Source organism: Rhipicephalus microplus, chromosome 1 (genome assembly GCF_043290135.1).
Source record: "Rhipicephalus microplus isolate Deutch F79 chromosome 1, USDA_Rmic, whole genome shotgun sequence".
Lineage (NCBI taxonomy): Eukaryota > Metazoa > Arthropoda > Arachnida > Ixodida > Ixodidae > Rhipicephalus > Rhipicephalus microplus.
In genome coordinates, this window is record NC_134700.1 from 127,273,042 (window position 1) to 127,294,053 (window position 21,012).

General features: G+C 42.8%; 2 protein-coding genes across 2 annotated transcripts in view; both read right to left on the minus strand.

Moving 5' to 3' along the window:
• Positions 1-2,326: 2,326 nt before the first annotated feature.
• LOC119177882 (uncharacterized) lies at positions 2,327-14,773 on the minus strand. The gene is made up of 3 exons (XM_075887328.1): positions 14,401-14,773; positions 4,593-4,739; positions 2,327-2,653 (listed from the first exon to the last, which is right to left on the minus strand). Exon 1 carries the CDS (start codon positions 14,771-14,773, stop codon positions 14,402-14,404), a length of 372 nt encoding a protein of 123 aa, XP_075743443.1. The 3' UTR covers positions 2,327-2,653; positions 4,593-4,739; position 14,401.
• A 33-nt stretch (positions 14,774-14,806) lies between these two features.
• The window catches only part of LOC119177880 (neural cell adhesion molecule 1-like), a 272,880-nt gene continuing 266,674 nt past the window's right edge, over positions 14,807-21,012 (minus strand). Inside the window, exon 10 of the mRNA XM_075887327.1 lies at positions 14,807-14,961. Coding sequence (XP_075743442.1) covers positions 14,807-14,961 — 155 coding nt within the window. The remainder of the gene's footprint in view (positions 14,962-21,012) is intronic.

Here is a 21,012-nt window from a genome sequence, read left to right on the forward strand (position 1 = left end):
GCTTCTAAAAAAACTACTCTTAACTGCAGCAGCTGGACGCAGACCATTTTTGATTCTTGCTCTGTTGCCGTTGTGTCCTGTATTGTTGATTCTGATTGTTTGATTGCACGTGTTGTGACCAAAGAGGTGACTACACGAAATCGCTGCCGCCGTCTCATTTCTGCTGTCGTGAAATCAGTCGTGCGCCCCATTGTAGCTGATTGTAATCCCGCTTAGTTGTGCATATCGTCGGCCGTTTTGGTTTTCGAGTGTGTCGTGCAGCTATGGCAAGCTGGGTAAGACGGTCACGTTTATGTTTTAGGAGCACCTTTTTACCCAGAAAAATTATTTTTGTGTATACGCGCGTGTTGACTACAAGTCTCAGTGCATTTTTATTTCTCCCAAAGTTGGGAACTCAAGAGGGCTAATGTCATGTTCATTATTTCAAAATAAAATTTATTTTCACCATGTGAAAACATGCAGGTAAACTGACGTTAGGTACATTTATTGTTATTCGCTCTAAATGGCATTATATTTGCCGTGTGGCAGGGGTACAAGATAGGCAGGTCATTACCAACGCAATCGTTGCCGGTTTTAGTAACAAAGCGTTTTTTTTTCTTGCACCGTTTGGTGCCCTTTCGTGCTAAGGCGTTTCAAGCTGCCTTCAGAAAAACTACGAAATTAATGCTACACGTCCGTACTTTTTATACTGTTAATAGTGTTGATGAAGATAATTTGTGGGTAAATTAGAAGGATTCAAATGCCACTGTAGCTTTCATCGTGTTTATGGCACTACAGCTTTCATTAGTTTTAGTACTATAGATTAGTATATCTTGACATTTCGGAAAAAAAACGAATTGTTTTGTGTATATATCACGGGTCTTGGTGCTTCCACCAATCATTCCAGCCTTCTGGCATATATGTTTACAAGCTTCGTTGAACATGGCATGTTATCATACAAATATTTTTATTTCTGAATAAAGAAAGGTATCTTTAAAAATCATGCTAATTTTCTCTTTTCTTGCTTTCTGGAACGTCTTTTTCTTTATGCCGCAGCTGTGAAAGTCCAAGTTAAATTAGTTCAAGAAAATGTATGTCTTGTAAAAAATACAAATCACAGCTTTGCCTCTTTCAATGATTCTGTTGAACAAACGGGTATCTGGAAACAATCTAGTAATTCTTAATCCTGTGAATTTTTAGTTTCTTTTAACACAATACTACTTCATCTCTGCATTATCTCGCGTTTAACCAATAACCTGCTGTAATAATTCAGCAGCTATGTGAAAATAATTTTTTAGAGTACAAAAAGTTACCTCATTGTAGTTAGTTATCATTGAGCAAAATGCATTGAAGACGATTGTCAATGTAGTTTTCTACCAGGCAATGTTCTTACTTCACGCATTCATTGTTGATTTGATGTATTCATGACTGAGTAAAGTTCTGCTCACAAAGTTTCAAGCTATATTTGAAATATAACAGTTGACTAGGCGTGTGTGTTGAATTGTCAAAAGTTTGAACAGTTGTCATGCATCTCTGTTTGAAATATCAGCTTGAAGCAAAACAGTATATACCAGCTATGTCTTAGGAGACATACTCATCTGGACTTCAGCTGACGTGCTGGCTAACCTGTTCGGCTGACTTGCCGCAAATGTAATAACTTCAAAGCATCTGTGAATAGGATGATTACTAGCATAGATATTCACCATTTCTATCAATGTCTAAAATATACACAAAATGAATAGGAAGATGCATGAACAAATAAAAGTGTAAAACACATGATAATGTGTGTGCAGCAAATATTTTAAAATGTCACCACAAGAACAAATATTTTAGTTTTAATTATTTAGAATGTTTCATAGAGCAATACTTACAACGGAGCAGGTATGATAGGATAGTTCGCAAAGTTAGCTTCATGGTATAATAACACTCACCTTCCTTTATTAGGAAAACGAAAACTCGATTCACAAATTAGTGTTTATATTCCGTTCCTTGCGTAGAGCCAGTGACGGAGACGGTCTGGTAAGTACACTATTGAATTGTGAAAAAGACGAAGTCTTATTGGCTGATACTAGAAAAAAAAACATGCACACAAACTTCTATTTACGTCTATACAGCACCGGTTGTCAGTTTGGTGTTGCCGTCCGTGTATGTACGAAATTATTTATACTATATACCCAAAACAATTGTCGATTCCAAAACACGAAGAAACATGATAATTAGGTATGTCACGAAAACGCTATTCACCCAACACGCTTTGTCTAAGAATTAAATATAATAAACATGAATTTGAATAGTGCACAGTCTCTGAGGGGAGTTCTGTTGGTTTGTTTTGCTACCTACTTTTTGTTTAGTAACGCGCACAATATAGGGGGAGAAGAAACAGTTGTGAACCCAAACTCTGGCATTCTACGGAGGTGTTTCTTTTGCTTCAGTCTGTTTGCTTCTACTCGTAACTGTTGTTTCTTCACCAACATCCATGGCAACACTTTCCTGGAATTCATTTCAGTTTTGAGGATGAACTTCCAAAACGTAACGTCTATCACCGGAAGAGTTGTCCATTCCTTTAGTCTATTTGAATTTTTAGTTCACTGCACACAGATCACCACTCCGAAGGAGCTGTTGCTTTTCAGTTGCTTTCTGTAGATATGCCCTGTCGCAAGACGTCTTTGTATATCTGTAAAGAAAATATGGCATGATTAAAATTAGTGAAAATTTCAAATTGCACAAGAGTAGGAATGAATTTATCAAAGGGCTCCGTTAACAACATGAATTCATATGTAATTACTTGCCCATGCGCACCTTCTCTAAGTAATTAAAAATGAAGAGCACGCAAACTCTGCTTCATCGCTTAGAAGGCAAACAGAAATAAACTGCTTGTGTACCGTAAGTTCAACGCACTCGCGTGAGGTAAGGTAGAGATTCCCAAATGATATGTGTGATTTCAAGCATCAGGTATTCCTCTTCAAAGTTGAATGCTGGTAGGAAAATACGTGAATAGAAAATTGCTGCTTGTAGTTTTTTCACTATTTCATTAGAATCAAAATTATTTATTGAAGACAAAAAAAAGGTCGAATACGTAATAGGTATATGCAGAAGGAAGTGTCGTAGTTACATATTGAAATGGAAAGTTTTGTGAATTATAACAAGATTATTGAAATAAGCAAAAGATTTTTTCGGAAAATAATGTGGTTTTGTGCACACAAAAAACAACATTAAAATGCATTTTTTTGTTGTTTTGCGGAACTTCTGCTTTTATAGCAATTATGGTAAATGCGTGACACGGCCTTTCATGCACTGTCGGGTTTCGCTATCTCAGACAAGGCTCTCTGCATTTTTATTTTTGAACAAAAACAATAAACAGGAAAATATGTTGCACCATTTGAGAAACTATTGTAGAGCGCTAAGACCCATCTGATTGGTGTATGAAAACGAGGAAGGACTAAATATTTGAAGGAAAAGATAACAGTTCACAATTGATGCAAGAATGAGCTCACTGAAAGCCTAATTAAATTAATATCCATCACATCGGCTTATATCAACATACGCGAATCTTACTAGTAACTGTTGTCTAAGGCCGCGAACACTCACTTTCGCGACCAGCGTTGCAAGAAGCCCAACATGCGGACAAGTTCAGTTAAGGGACCTTTTGATGGTGTACGCGGCTAATGGCAATAATACTAGTGTATAACTGTGCCATCCTTCTTTTTATTTTTACCTGATTAACGCATAATACAGACATACGCCTTCGTTTGTAGTGAGCCGAACAGTGTCGCCACCGTCAATTGCTTTTAACAGCTACGCAAGCCTTCAGTTCGGCTTAGATGGTTATCGTCCTGGAAAGGCTTCGCTCATGATGCTATGCAATTGAAATTATTTCCACGTCGTCTTTCCTCATACCCTTCTCCGTTAATGTGGCTGCAAACGTTTTTCCAGTGGTACTTGCCGCTTTCGTGCGAACGCTTGCATGAAACCATAGGGCGTTTTAATTGCACGTTCGCCGATTGCTATTTGCTCATTCGACCATGCACGTCAGAGTAGAAACGTGCATCTGGAGTAGGCAATACGTCATTACCTCTACTCAGCCGTGTTACGGTTATGCTGCGGCAACAATTCAGAGCAATACTCACTCATTAGTTTTAAGCGTTTTCTGTCAGAAGTTGCCCTAATGTTTCACATTTTCCCCGTAAAGTATTGAGCCCACTCCGCAGAAATGGGGCTGGCTTAGGGCCATATTTTTTGGGTGGGCCATTAGCATAGAACGACCAGCTGTACTAGTTCCACTGTTAAGAATATCAAACCTTTAAGACCTTCTAATGTCGTTGCTGACATAGCCTTGTGAGCTATATTAAAATTTCATGTATGCTTCGATTGAAGAGGTGAGTGTAAAGAACTTGAAGTGGATATCTTCTAGCGGTTCTTCAAATAAGCATTGAATAAACAGATTTCTTGGATATGAAAGAGCAACAAGAAATGGAACTCATTCAACAGAGGAGTGGATATTGATTTGAATATTTCTGTTTCCGTATTGCAGCTTCAGCAACGCGAAGACGAAATGCAAGCATAAAGGGTGAGCACGAAAAACTGCGAGACAGCGAAAATCGAGGACCGCTTACCTACTTTCTTCTCAGAGGTAGCCTTTCGCAGTGTTTCTTTGAAGGAAAAAAGAAGGAGTGATCGCGGATGATGAAATAGTACACACGGGAAAGGAGCTTCTTGAGCGGCGATAATACTTCAGAATAAACGCATAAGGCACCTTGTTTCTGCAAAGAAGAAAAGACAGAAATGAAAAAAAAATAATTACAATCTTAATACACATCTATTATGAAGAGCGTGTACTCGCAAGAAATGGTAAAGTTTGCAAGTGAAATAGAAAAACAACGTCAGCATTAGAGTACCAATGAAAGTAGAAGTGGAATCTATAGAAGTATTGAAGTTTCGCCTAACTGCGATCCATTCATAACATTAGCAGTGTATTCGATAGTCAAGTGCACTAAGGTTTGTAGTCTTATTATTCATGTGCAAAATCCTTAGCATTTCAGCAATGAGGAAAATAATAGGCATTGTTATCTTTACGCTTGGGCCGACATGGTGCAGTACAGACATGAAAATGTCCATCCCCTATATTGAGAAAGGTAGCAAAATATTTTGTACTTGCATCAACCTACGATTTAGAAGTCATGTTATTCTTCAAGCTATGACAACTATAAGAAAGAGGAAGAGTAAAACTGGAGAAAAAAAGACCACTCAATTCTTGGCCGATTCCCTAGAGTGGGTGGGTGGCGCCACAGTCAACAGGTGAACAGGAGCGAGAGGGAAATCAAGCTGACTGTATGTGTTGGCTGCGGCAGTGCTTCATTTTCTATAAAGAACCTTCTGTCAATCATAAAAGGTGCTTCCAACTGAGTTCTGCGCAGCAGCACACTGTTTTATTACAATTGTAGCAGCCAAAAAGCTAGCGGACTGGTATTGTTGCCGAAACGTGGGTTGTCACTGAATGCGCTGAGGGAGGAAGGAAAGCAGCAGTAAAAGAAAGAGACTGCCAGAGATTCGAGTGGCTCACCGAGTGCTGTTATGCGCGGATGACAAAAACGTTCACAAGGACTAGGCGTACGGAAAAAAGCACTACGATGCCTGGGCTACCTTCCATGTTGCAGCACAGAGGGCACATCACGAACATTCTGCTGTTGTTTCCGATTCATTTTATACAAACAGAATTGTACGCGAAATGGAGAACATTTGACCCCGTGAGCGGTAGACGTTACCTTTTTTGCAGAGAACATCATCAGTTGTATTGAAATAGTTATTAGATGCGTCCAGCTAACGTAGGTGCCACGCGTGGATTCGCTACTGATGCAAATTTTGCTAGAAGTATGAGCAGCAATTATGCCACGTATCACTATCAGCCACTGATAATTGCCATGCCACTAAGTTCTGCAACGTTCGGGGTCGCACCTGACATAGTATATTTTGACGCGCATGTCCTTGATGATAATGTGTCATTCCTATTTTCATGTGCTGTGGAGAAAGATGATATATCACACCAACGACACATCCACACAAATATACGGTCATCCTTTTTATTGTTCCACTGCACGGGGTAATAATCCCACCTTGCGTTTCCTTATTTTTTACTCCTACTTCTGTTTCAGTATGTTTCGTAAGGTCGTGTAACTAATATTGCGCGTAGCAGGAAGTAAAACAAGAAACGAAATGCGTCGGCTTTGGCTCAGGCACCAGAGCTATGAGAGAAAGCAGGCAACATAGCGAGCGACAATTTGACACGCATCCAGATCCATTGGATAACAAGAAATCTTTCTACCGTAAAGCGGTGACGCACAAATAGACATGCAAATGGAGTCGCTGTAAAGCCATTACTCCGCGTGACCGCTTCAGACGTAAGGGGAAGAGGCACGGCGGGAGTCCGGGTGGGATACGGGCTTTTCTGCGGACGTTGTACTTACCGCAAGCAGATGCTAATGTGCTGGCTTCTCCTATTAAAGTCCCGCTGTGAACGCAATTTTGGCGCTTCTCGGCTTTCCCGTTCTTTTTTTGTACATCTTTCATGCACGAGGCGACCCCCTTTCCATCTCTCAGTTTTACTAGGGTAGCTCCTGTAGATTAAACCCCCACCAATGAAAAAAAAAAAAGAAATGTGTACAGGACACGGTTCGTCACAGTACGGTGTTCTCCCCATCTGGCCCACTAGCTCGGAGCATTAGTTTGTGTTTTTGTCTATTTCCATGCTACGTTCTATTCGCTCGGTTCACTCGAAAGCGACATGAGCCTGGAAATGAAGGCAAACTCCCGAGTAGCCAGCTTCCAATCTCCTCTCTTCTTTATTCCCCTGCTGAACAGCTTGAACAAGATGAAGGCGGCCCGACGTGTTTCCGCTGAACTGGTTATTCGCGCTCAGTGGGTGACCGCAATTTGCTCAACTCCTGAGCAGTTTGGTGGACGTGGTGCGTAATGGTAGGGAAAGCAGATGCCTACCAGGATTACGTCACCTATATTGTTCAAATGTATCCTTTCTACCCCAGCTTGTAGCTGTCGTTATTGCCACTTTCGCGCAGTGATTCAGACGCATGTCGAACGAATCGTGTACTAGGTGTGGTTGCTACATTCTGGCGTGCAATACGTCGTTGCTAAATAGGGACACCTTTATTTTTCTTTCTGGCGCCTACGTCCCTGAGGTGCTGGTAACATACATCATTTACCTAATAGGTCTTAGCGACAGAGCTTTAATGTATGAATGTGTTGGAGAGCTCCTTGTGATTCTCATATGGTAGCCATTTCTAATGAGAAAAAAAAACAGGAACGAGACAGATATAAAATAGAATGAGCATAGGTCATTATTCTTTTGCCGTAAACTGGTGTTTTTGCAAGTGCTTTTGATACATGGGTAATCGGGTTCAAATTCCGCCACGCCCAAAAATTTTGTTACGTTAAATTATTCTTTTTTGCTTCTCTACACTCCTCTTCTCTACTCCTCCTCTTTTTCGTTCTCCAACGCGTTGCTCGGCAACAGTTTGTGAGATAATAACTCACGGAGGTTTCTACGATTACTAATTTGGAACCGTTGTCATTTTAAACAGCTCATCTATTACATGTACACAATCACTCCAGGAAGAAAAAGTAGTAAGCCTACATACAAAAACTCCCGCTAAGTTTCAGCCTTTGATTCGAAAAGTGATTCCAAGAGAATATGAAGTTTCGGTCATATATGCGTCTATACGAAATACCGCAACAACACACTAAGGAATCAACTTTCTTTTTCTAGCACAGCAAAAAATTATCACTGATACCACGTACCGCCGTGAAACTGTTTGAACACATGGTCAACGAGCGGCTTACCACACACCTTGTAGAACATAGTTACTTCCTTAACACCGTGTTTGGCTTCCGCCGTGTGCTCTCCACACAAGACGTCCTATTCCAGTTAAAAGAAGAAATCGTTCTCCATTTCAGCAAACACAAAGTCATCAATTCTAGCTCTGGACGTAAAAGGTGCCTTTGACAACGTGAGTCATAAAGCCATCCTCCGTAAGTAGGAAGACATTGGCTGCGGCGCCAAAACATACGCCTTTATGCTCGTTTTCCTCACCAACCCTGCGGCTACGGTGGAGATAGGCAACATCCGGTGCAAGCCTTTCCCCTTAATTTACAAAGGTTTGCTGTAGGGTTCACTGGTCTCACCCTTCTTTTTCAACATGACGCCTCTCAAGCTTCCCCTCTCATAGATACTGTCCCAGGGATACAACATGCGTTTTACGCTCATAATATCGAAATGTGCACAAGAGGAGCAAGCTCGGCTGAACAGGAGAACCGCCTTTAGGAGGTGGTTAACATCATTCAATGATACCTCAAGACCTGCGGTCTTCTGTGTGCTCCTGAAAAATCCTAACTGTTAGTCCTTGAGGCACGCAACCGGAGCAGAACACCACGTTAGCATGTACCGAACCCACAAGTCTTTGTTATCTTACTGCAGGCTGCTTAAAAGACGAACACTTGGGATGAAAAACTAGACGGACACAAGCGCAAACATTCAGCGCAAGCACAAGCCCAAGTGTTCGTCTTTTAAGCAGTGTACAATAAGATAACAATGAATAGCTACCAACATGCCCAAGCACATACTACAAATCTTTTTACAAGGCATCCAAATACTCCAAGTAGACTCGCTTCGATTCTTTGGGCTCCATATATGTAAGGACTGGTCCGGCTCTGCTCCCCTACCTCGGCTTTAGAACAGAGTCGCACATGCTCGCTCACCTCATCTGACTGGCCAACCACCGCAGTGGCTTCAAGAAACATGATACCCTGCGAATAGTACAAGTTCTTCTACATAGCCGCATAACATACGGAACTCTTTATTTGAATCCAAAGACAGCGGAGAAACAAAAACTGAATTTACTTATACGAAAAGCCATGAAGATTGCCCAAGGACTGCCTCAAAATGCTTATGCTTCAACCGACCGATTGCTTCAAATGGGTGTTTACAACACATGGGGAGAGCTCACCAAACCACACCTCACAAACCAGGTCGAGAGGCTGAAGCTCTAACCCACTGGCCGAACAGTCCTCCGACGCACAAGATACACACCCGTCCTAGAAACAGACAATGAACAGAAGTGCAAGATACCATCGCAGATCCGCAAATGCCTGGAAGTTAAGTACATTCCTCGCAACATGAATCCTGAACTTCATCGAGGAAGGCGACTTACAAGGGTGAACCACGTCCGGAACAATCACAGCAATGACCGGCAAGCACGATACGTGGACGGTGCCAAGTATCCGAAACGTAGCGCTTTCGCGATTTGCGCCACAGGTCACAAAGGGGCGTCCCTAGTGAAAGCGACTACCCTGCCAAACGCGCGGATACAGCTGAAGGGGCCGCTATAGCACCGACCACCCATACGAGCAACAATCTCATAATGGTCTTTACAGGCTCTCAAACAGCGACACGCAACTATCTCAAAGCAAGAATCTCCACGAAAGCGATAAAGTTTCTGAACTTTTATTTGACCAAGGTTAAGTCCATCAGAATTAGTGTCAGCGCTAACTTGAATGAGTGCGCCAAAAATTATGGCAAAAAAGGAGCCTTTTTATAGATGTGCTGAAGGCTGACTTATCGGTTTCTTCTGATATACGAAGAAATTGGTCTTTTATTTAATTTGTACCATATGTAAAGGCATACGTTACATTTTTTACGTGTACTGGCCACCTGTATTCCTTCATGTGTTTTTGCGCTTGTCTTTTTTATAATTCGTATGTTCTATGCATGTTATTGTTACCCCGTGTATATATGAAATAAGTCATCTCATCAAGTTCACTTATACGCTCTTAAGTACAATATTTCGTATTTGTAGCTCACTACACATTTTCCCATGAACGGAAGATGAATATTTTAAGATAAATATGTGCGCACGAATGGGTTAACTGTTCCTTTATTCTTGTGTAAATAGATAAAATTAGATATTTGATGTAGATTATAGCCAGATCTGTGTAATTTGCTTGTTGGATTTTATATGCTGCGACACTTAGAGGAACCTCCTTAAGCCGCTTTTGCTTTAGCCTTTTCTTTCCGTACGAGAGTGTCCTTCTTTCTCTGTGTAAAGGCAAACGTGTGAAATATGGCATATGGAATCCTTATTCCTGCTGACGAAAGCGATAGAATGAAAAGCTTCCTCAAACCTGCCACTGTGAAATTGAAAACAAAACGAGAAAGCTCGTTGCTTTCGCGGTTCTTCTTCTCAGTAGCTGAAATAATAAGTGGGTGTGCCTGGAAACCCTGTTCTAACGAGCATACTGAGAGAAATATGAAACTGCAGACTCATAACCAGAGCCTTGTTTGCAGTCTTTCTTTCTCATTTTTACCACCAACTTTCTATCTGTGATCGCGAAGCCGCAATATTTCAGTGCCAGCTTGATTATACGTTTTTCTTAAGGGCATCTACCCAAACATTTCTCGCTTCATAATGTGCTCCTCACGTTGCACTGTAGCTCATCTTCCATCCTTCTGAGACTGTGATGGTGATTTCCCACCCCTGCCGTGGACATCACTAGCGCACAGCACCAGATAAGCTTACCGGACCCTGGCACCAACATCTCCCAAGAATTTGCGCCGTAAGCAAAAACCAACCCGGAAAAATAACGCTTATGATACGGTACAAAACGCCCTCCCGAGAGGTCCTCAGAACCTGGTGGGCTGCACGGTAGCTCGAACAGGCAAGCGTCTTTATGTACCTGAAGTATTGAGCAGTTCAAATTGGTAAATGATAAAGTTCCGATTAACAAACAAAAACTGCACAAAATTAACCTAGAAAGAAAGATTAAGGTGTAAAAAGAAGACTCGTATTCACGTAGGCGATGCAATAACGAACACGCTATCCCGGAGTACGTCAGTAGTGCTACACAACGCTAATCCTGGGAGATAAGAGTGTGGAGGAGCCTGGTGCGTCAGACCGCGTTTCGCGCTAGTCCATTTATATAAGTCCCCTCGCTGCTTGATAAATGAAGCGGCCTCGCGCGGCGCACCAGCAAAGTGCAGAACGGATCGCAGGGGTGCATATTTTGAGTGTGCCACTGTGTGTAGTCGGCGAGATGAGTCGTGTTCATGCAAAGCCGCATTAAGGGAGCCCACAAACTTACCGTTATGGTTGATTCTCGCTACGCGGCCCGCGCTTTTCTCTCTCCCTGGCCTTCTCCGTAAGTATACGTTTGCTCATTAAAATTTATCTTCACAGTTCTCCCCCCCCCCCCCCCGTGTTTATGAATAAAAACATGTCTGAACATACGTTTTAGGTTCTCGTTTTTAACTAATTCGGTTTGTGCGATGTGAATAAATGCTCTTCATGAAGTAACATAGCTTCACATATAACATAGATATAACATATAGCAGAGCTGGAGATATGAAGAACATCCTATGGATAACGGGCACTGCCTGCTTTGAACGGCATCCGTTGCAGTGATGCGAATTCTACTGTTGAACATAATTCTTGGATTTGGCGCTGTTTCTTTCCTATATTTTTTTACTCAACTATGAAATCTGAGTGTAAGGTTTTTGTTCACCCGTCAAGTCACAAGCGCATTACTCACCAAAATTTTTATGAATACTGAGAATAATATAACGGCTCCTAAGTGATGCTTCAAGCAGACCTATTCTTTATTTGTATTTAAATAAACATTTTGACACATATTTTTTACTACTTTTCGTTAGCAATTTTACGGTACAACATGACTCACTCAATAATTTCCTCCAAAACTCTTGGTCCCCTCTAATGTTTATCATTAAAAGTTTGTGTCACCGAGCATGCTGAAAAAAAATTCATTTCACTGAATAGGTAAGATATTTCTCAAGCAGAAAAGGTGCCTTTATCTCACAACAGTGCTGCAAACAACACTGTCTAGTTTGGATAGCGTTATCTGAAACATAGCACACTGTGTCCCAGTCACAATAAATTTTGAATTACCCCAAACACGGTTTAAATGTTGCGCAGATATCTACAAAAACAAAAACACAAGAGACTGTGATGCACCAGTAAATATATGCTTTGCTGACAATATGTGTATATCACGAAAAATTGCCGTGCGCTGCCCAGCTTGCCTCGAACCTCCTACCATTCACCCTGTGCTCTTGAGCTTTCAGCATGGCCAACTATCGCACTTTTCGCGAAAGATGTATCTCGTGTATGTCATTACTTGCTGCGAGGCACATCTGTTGAAGTAGATGCATTCATGGAAGAAAATTCACTGTATTTTTGATTCCTCATTGCATCGAAACCTCATTTCAACTAACTTTATGAGCAGTACATGTATGTTTAAGGAATGTTGTCACAACAACCGAGCTGATGACGCTAAAATGCACGGTTAACCACATTTTGAAAATGCCTGAAGATAAAGATGAGCGTGCACAATTACAATATGACACTACACACAAGACGTTCTTACACGCTCTTTACTCTCACTCACAACTTATCGAGTCCAGAATCACCTTTTTTATTTACGGAACTATTCAAAGATAATCTTCATTGTGCACGCACACCACACTTTGGAATGTACTAATTCACACTAGCGGCATAGCTACTCGGCAATTAGCACAATTTCTTTTCGAATTTTTAACCTTCTTGCAGCTGTCATTACTATTTTGAGCAGACACCCTTATCTTGGGAGATTTTAGCATACTGAATATACTTACTTTTGCCAAAGACTGACAGAAAGTGATCGTTACGACAAGGTTTGGCACTGCTTCTAACAAGGGCCCAAAAAATGGCGAAATGATGGCAATTTAAAAGTATATTTACTTGTAAGAGTCAATGGAGTCGTTGAGATCCAATATTCTACGTTAAGAAGTTTTTTTTGTTTTTTTTAGACAGGTGCGCTGGAAGTTCAACAAATATTTCCTATTGGGCATACTCCCGAGTTTCCAGCTCATAGTGCTTAGAATAGAGACGAATGAAAAAAAATACCTGTTCAGGTACTTGCAAGCACACCATCTAGAGGCGTTGCTCGAATATTTTTTTAGAAGGTTTGTACCGCAATTATGGATCTAGTGCATGTGCTCCTATGTCTGCGCATGCAGAAAGCATGTAACATCGGGTAGAGAACTTTCGACCGCACAATTGATTGACTGATATGTGGGGTTTAACGTCCCAAAACCACTATATGATTATGAGAGACGCCGTAGTGGAGGGCTCCGGAAATTTAGACCACCTGGGGTTCTTTAACGTGCACCCAAATCTGAGCACACGGGCCTAAAACATTTCCGCCTCCATCGAAAATGCATCCGCCGCAGCCGGGATTCGAACCCGCGCCCTGCGGGTCAGCAGCCGAGTACCTTAGCCACTAGACCACCGCGGCGGGGCTTCCACCGCACAAATCAATCCTTTAATTAGACCATGGATGCTAACTGATCTAATGGCTGCTATGAGACTACTAATTGTCTACGTTGGGCTTATTATGAATGTTCAGTGGTGAACTTGGTAGCCTTAATAATTATTTGGAATTTCACCCAAGACACCGCGTGATTTCCCGTAAAATATTAAATAGCTATTTCCTGAACAACAGTTATGGGCAGTCCAACGGGCCCGCGACGCAGCATAGAGACTTCGTCTTTCTATTCTGACGTGGGAGCGGCCTGCAACGTACTAAAGCGCGTTCCAAAGGGCCCATTAAAGTCCATTCATTCCTGCAGTTCTCCAACAAAAAGCACATAAAAGAAAAAAAGCGTCAGCGCTTTTTACCCCCTTTGAAGCTCTAGGTCATCTTTGGCAACTGGCTTTGAGTGACGCAACATTATTCGCTAAACTGAATCAATACGCGCTGTAATAATAGCTCATTTTGGCCCGTGCCTTTGTCCTGAATCCTGTCTCAAGACTGCAACACTCGCAATAAAATATTCTTCAAGTCTAAAATAGCTGTTTTCTCCCTGCATGTCCTCACTATTCCTCCAGCGAGCTTCCCGTTTCTTCCACTCTCCTCTATTGCCCTCCATTCGAACAGCATGTGAAAACATCTTTTTTGCCATATGATGGCAGTCTTGAAAGAAGTCCAAATTATCTGTTCGTACAGTGCAAGTCATCAACGATTCACAAAAAAGTGCGGTATAACACATTGGAAAGTTCAACTGACCTTATTTCAGTATTTTTATCGTCAGCGTGTGTGTGTGTGTGTGTGTGTGTGTGTGTGTGTGTGTGTGTGTGTGTGTGTGTGTGTGTGTGTGTGTGTGTGTGTGTGTGTGTGTGTGTGTGTGTGTGTGTGTGTGTGTGTGTGTGTGTGTGTGTGTGTCTCACCTAGGTCGTTTTGTTTTCTCGAATAAATCTGCTTTTGCTGATTGGCATCATCACTACCATGCAACTTGCTTTTTGTGTGTGCGTCAAATACCTTCTTTCATTTGAGTCTGTCCCGTAAGTCGGTGTGGGCTCGTACCTCAAACTCCATAACCGGTGTCGACACCTCCATGGGTAGCCGCCACTCTGGCAGATATGACACAGGCGGCCTGCTGCTGATGCTGCGGCTGTTGCTGCTGGAACCGCCGATGCAGCTCGAGCTCGTGCAGCGGCATGTGCGGCACGAGGTGGAGGTGCTGCGGCAACCGCCGCTGGGGTGGAGGCTGGCCCGCATGAAACGAGGCCAGCGCCACAGCCTTTCGTTCGGGAGGCGTGTGGCCCGGTGCAGGCATCGCCGCGGTGAGCGTCGTGTGGCGTGCCGACGTGTCTGACCACCAGCACGGTGGTGCGGACATGGGCGGCTGCTGCTCGACGGCACGCTCGGGAGTCGCCGAAGCCGCTGCGTAAGCCATGGCAGCAGGCGACGGTGACTCCGGGCTTTCCCGCTACGTGGTCGTCTCGCGGGTGATCCAGTAGTCGTCCGCCTTGCCGTTGCTGTGGGATCCTTTGCAGCTGCCCGACTTAGAGCCCACTTGGGGGTGTGACTGCTGCTGCCGTTGCGACTGGTGGTGATTGCTGGTCTTGGGCGTCTCTGGGCCTTCTGTATAGGGGTCGAGTGAAAGTAATACACCCGTTCACCATGCTTTCCGCACCAAAAGACAAAATATAGACAAAAAATTGTGAAATATAGCCTGAAAGTAGCGATCTTGAGGCGAAGGCCATAAAAGTAGCCAATATTAGCCCCTCTTTATTAAAACTTGTTGGGCGAACTGCCGGGTTGTTTCCAGGCGTAGTTGGTTTGCGCTGTCTAATTTCTTCTACCAACGTGTGTCTGAAAACAGCTACAATATTTTGTGTTACATGAATAAATGTGAGAATGATTCAGTAAAAGATATATACTTATAGCAAGAACCTGTGAAGATCACAGTGGCTGATATGAAGGCATGCATTGTAGACTTGGCATTCATATAATACTAAATGGCGAAGTCTAATTAGCTGTTGCAAAATTGATACTCTCCTAACGTGTATTACATGGCTTTTCTTCAAAGGCAAAGATAGTGTAAATGGGGATAGTGTAAAGGAGTACTGCACGGGTGTACTCAAACTCAACGTTTTTAGCATTCAAGCGTAACTTGTAACCACTTTCACACTCGATTCGCGCTACGCAATCTCTATTATTCCTCTGTAAGGGCGAATAAAATTGCATCAATTACAGGCTCAATAGGCAGAAGACGGTGGTCTGGCCCCTACTTCAAACCAACACCTGTCTTATTCCAGGAGACTACAGACGTTATCACCCACACAATACGATGGCAAATGTCAACTATCAAGGGGAAGGACAATTCTGAGACCCATTCTGTGCGCTTACCCTCAGGTGTCCCTAGAGGGTCGCAAAATAAGCAATGCTGAGCAGTGGGGGGTCGTACTGCCAATATCGAATCCGGAAGAGAATCTCTGGGCCGTCCAGCTGGACCAAAACGTCACCAGGACCCAAGGGCTACTGGCGGTCGTTTAGGCGAGGACGAGTTCCCCGCCTAAAGTTATTTTTCTTTCTTGCGTTCGATGACGACGTTGGAACAGTTACGAATGTCAGTTACAACACGTACTTAATTTTTATGAATAACACAAGCAGTTTGTCAGATATCTTATCTCTAATGTTGACGAGTACAGAGCGTCATGAATGCGGAACGATTTCTATAGCCTTGTGAATTTCCAATTACAGTTAAAATTTGGGTTCAGCAAAACAACGCCGGCGAAATGAAGCCGCAGGAAACACTTTTCCCCCGAGTAGCAGCTAGGCATCCGCAACTCTGTTTTTGTTCGTTCAGTTAACCAAGCGCAAAATGCAATTTCAGGCGCTGGGAAAACTCCCATGTCATCATGACCGCATGCAAAAACGCCAAAGGCGGAGAGGGTAGAAAATATTGGAAATTTCGTACAAACTGAAGAAAGTAGTATGCAGCAAGTACCCGAGCCTGCGAACCTGGCCTTGAACTACGTACGTGTTAAGGCAGTGAACAAAGAAGGAAACGTCATAAATATTTTATTGCATGTACCACATCGGCATCAGATGAAAAAAATGCACTGGGGGTTTTATTATATGCAAATATGTTTGGCGTTTATAAAGATGCTTAAGGTCTTCCTATTGTCGAGGGGAAAAGTGATGGCCCACATGAGGTGCTTAACGTTAGCAAAAGTGTGATCAGATAGGTACTGCTGATAAGCAGAGGATCTGGGTCTTCAACATAGTTTAGTAGAAGAGCCATGCGCCCCTTCTCTATTAACCTTTTAATATAGCTATTGCAACCAAGAACTGCGAGCAGATAGATGCAAATTGAAGTGGTGAACACGAACAGATACGTAGTTAAGGAGGAAATAAATGTATAGCAAATATGCACAATCATAACAATCTTTCTGAGATTGGCATCCACTTCATAGGAAAAAAAGATATACCATGAAGCAACGACAAATTCATGACCCCTGAACACTTTTTAATGCGTTTTCCTAGCACAGCTAGAAATGCAGCTGGTGCAGATTGAAAAAAGCAGCTGCAGCAGCTAAGTCATATCAATGTGTCCACAACTTCAGTTAGAACATAAATATTGCTTTATAGATGACGTCCTCTCTACAATATGTGATAAAAAATGAGGAAACGTGAAGGCATATTCACGTTTTTCTTATTTGCAATATTAATTCATGTACATATCCACAGTTGAGATGAGCTTGCTTCGTTCAATAAGAACGGAGGAAAAAAAGTCAAAACAAAAGGCCCGAAATAAAGAATAAAACTCGAAAAACTAAGCGAAAACTTTCTCATTCTCAATAGCCATAAGCCCCCTACACTTTAAATTTATTTTTTAATGAGCGATCGCAACTTTATGAAAACGGCGCTCCTCTCCACTCATTTAAGTCGAAGAGATCTTGAACGAAAGTCTTTTATCGCACACTCTGAAAGGACGCGATTATAAGTTTTGATGGCTGATAAATGATTATTGCACAAATTTATTTGAGCGACGGAGTGCCGCTGCATTCCTGCGTAAGTGCTGATCTCCAGTGTGGTGCAAGAATTGAAGCCAAGTCGCAAATGTACTCGGCTGTGTTTGAAATGTATTTGGAAACGCGTGTCAAAGATCGTCCAGACTACATTGTCAAGCATTACTCTGAGAAAGGAAACACGACAGAATTGCCACCATTACGGATATGTTTCATCGCGAAGTGTACAGTGAGTGAGGCGAGAAATGCAGGTAACTGCTTCATATTTTGTGTAATGTCTGCTCGCTTTCAAAGGCTGTCAAGACGTAGCTAATCCTATCACCCATCACTCAGTTTAATGAATAGGCTACAGAGTTTACACAAGGGCGTATACACACCTCATATACTGCATTCATAAAACTATTTTCGCAAGCCGTGGTTTCCCTTTGTGCAGGCTTCAGTGCTCGAACTATTGGAAAATCTGCCAAGAAACTTTTTACATCAACGAATCTACTGAAAGCGCCCGTCAAGCTCCAGGATTTTCCAGCAGGGCAGTATCAATCGCGCCCGGCAAATTCGATCTCGTCTACCGCTTCACGATATGAGTTTGGCCAATTGAGGCCTCGCAAACAATGGTGTGTGCAAACAAAGCCCGCATGCAATATTCGGTGCGCTTGCAAAGCCAGTGCTGGACCAGCCTAGCCAACGTTCGCTAAGGTGCGTTACTCACTGTAAGGTAACTCATTAGAGCAAAAACATTCAGTGATTGCCCGCTCTTTTAACGTCTCGGTTGCGCTACATTCCCGCACTCGGGACAATATCTCGCCCGCAAAGTACATGTCACTTTTTTTCTGTTCCTGCCTTGGAAGCTTCAGTTAGTAAATTAAGGTTTATGCAAACCTCTCCCCTAGACACTCCGTCAAGACAATGGTGGTATTGGAAAGAGAAAAGAAAAGAAACATATGAGAAAGCTTACTGAATTTTAAAGTTTAGAAGAAGATCTACGCTTGAGACTAGATGTCCAGCATGCGGAAACACATCACCTTTCCCGGCGGGACCTTTTCAATTAAAGTAGCGGCATGGTTTCTACTCGGCGACCACGACCAAATTAATTTAATCCAAAAGCGGCCACGTAGAAGCTAGTTGAGATGAAGAGAGAGCCCTAGTCACGCAGGCTCAACGCTCGAGTCAAAACGGGAGCGGCTGTGGCCTGAGTGTGATGATGTTGACCGGGTGCACCGCGAAGTTAGAGTGCAGGACGGGCAAGAAGAAAATAAAGAGAGAGGCAAACTATGGTGGAGGGCCTCACGCTTCTGCAAACGAATTCCGAAATGGAGCGCCGACTCGACGAAGAGAGGTGAGACAGGAAGAAAAAAATACATACTTGGGACGTCGCGTATCAGGCACTGAATGCTACACTGAAGAAGCGTTCAGTCGAGGAGCCCGTCCAGCCCCGTGAAATGGCAGAGATTGGGAAGAAGAGAGACAAGAAGATAGCGAAACGAAAGGACAAGTTACATCAAAGAAAAACAATGTACGAAAGAGGAAAAGGAGGAAGTCGTGCTAAGGTGCGTAATTTTCTTTACGAGTCAGCCCTGCGGCTCTCGCTTGCGCAGTAGCGAAAACTGAGAGTGTAAAATGAACGATGAAAAAGAGTTGGGGCGCCTGAGTGCTCAACCATCTCCCAGCGCAGGTCAGGCCTCTTCTCTCGTCGTAAAACGCTCAGTCAGCTTCGTCTGTCTTCCGAGCTTCTGCTGAGAGGATGAACGAAGTTGGTAAAGGGCGGAACGGGAAGCCGGGGTGTCATTGTTTTTTCTTATTGTTAAGCTTTCCCGATTTTCGCCCTTTTTTCTTTGCTGGGTGACCGCGGATTTAGAAAATTATATTTACTGCAGTGTTTGTGAACCATTCGCATCGCTCGCATGAAGCCTTCCATTTTTAATCTTGTTTCGTCCTCTTTAGTTATCTCTCTTTTTTTTCAACCACCAGGATAAAATCTAGTTTTAATCTCGCAGTGATAGGCCCCCTCCCGCACCATCTTCGTCGCTGCGCCATAAACAGAGTTTACTTTTGAAGCAGCAGCGCCATGAGCCTCTAAGTTCACACAGTGTGAGTTCACTCCTTTATTTCGTCTTCTCGAGTTGCCGCGTCACGTCCGAGAGAGGTCTTCGCTCCAGCTATAGGGTAAACGCGAAAACTTCAGTTCTTGCATATAACGACATCGAAAAACGGTCTCTCTAAGGCACTCAGGCTGAGGGGGAGAGATAAGGCATTATAACTAAACAGTAGCTTTGATGCGCATAACTAATTGTGATTGTTGTGATAGAGAAGAGCCTGACACCGCCGTTGCCCTGGTTGAACACCTCGTTCTTTTTGTACTGCGTGAACACAATCAGCCCGGCCTTGCGCTTGCTGTTTCGGGCGTTTTGCGCATCATGGCGTTTCCCGCCAACGTTTCCCCGTGGCGGATTCAATAATGTGCATTAACGTCAATTTGTGACTCGTTTCAGAAGACGGCTTTGATGCGAAAACCAAAGAATTTTAGTGCGGTTATATACAAAGTCGAAACCGTTTGATGCTTCGCCAACTGCAAAAATATACAGTCAACTACGAGTGCAGTTTGAGTGCCCTTTCCAGTACCATTCCGAGTACCGAATCCCTAAAGCTACAAACCCTTGCCTCACGTGCTCGAGCTCTGTGTTTAGTGTTTGCATGAGCGCAGGTGCAGGTTACCCTATCACTTTGAGCCGTTCACATTGGGCCGTTCATCTCCTTAATTTGTGACCACTTGTTGAGTTTTCTATCAAATACCGTGGCATATTGTGTGCTTGTTGATGGTACTTTGCACGGGATTCACAATACGCTGTGTGTCAGTATATGTAAGAGTTCCAGCTGTCATAATGGTTATACCCTATTCATGGGTGTCAATAGTCGAGATGGAAATGTGCCACTGGGTGTGAACGTTGGTTAACCGATGTCAAACAATGCTATAGCTGGAAAGCATGAATAAACGTTGTACGAGCAATCATATATAACTACACAACAGGCACTATTTCCGCGCAGGCAGTATTTCCTTTGTTGTCATACTTATTTCTAAGGCAGAGTGATCGGCCAGGTTTTTCTAATTTATTCTCTAATAAAATGGATTTTTTTCGAAACATGTAAGTCTTGGATGATGCATGGCCAGGGTTGTACGTGATCAAGACAGGGGTAATATTCTATTGCGAATATATCATCGGCATGCAGGAGTGGAAGGCCATGTTAGTCTGGCAGAATGACACTCGAACTTCGACGTTATGACCAACGTGTCGTTCAAGACACCAGGATGGTGAGAAGAATGCTCGTTTTAGCTAACAATTAGTAAAAAACATTTCATTAAGAGGCATAGAATGAACTCACAAAAATAAATATGTCGATAATTTACGTTTTCCTTTAGTGCAGAGGATTTGAACATTGCTTAGAGAAACATACTTGTCAAAAACCCAAAACGTTTACCTTGCTTAATTTTTGAAACATACATGCAAATATTTCCTGTGAACTCCATCTGTTAAAGCTCACGCTATTTTACGAAACCCTCAGTCTAATTCATCACCTCGGCTAAGCTTACCCAAACGTGAAGACGAGCTTTTTTTTCTCCTCGATAAATTCTCGCCAGACGCCGCCTACAGAAGCCTTTCTG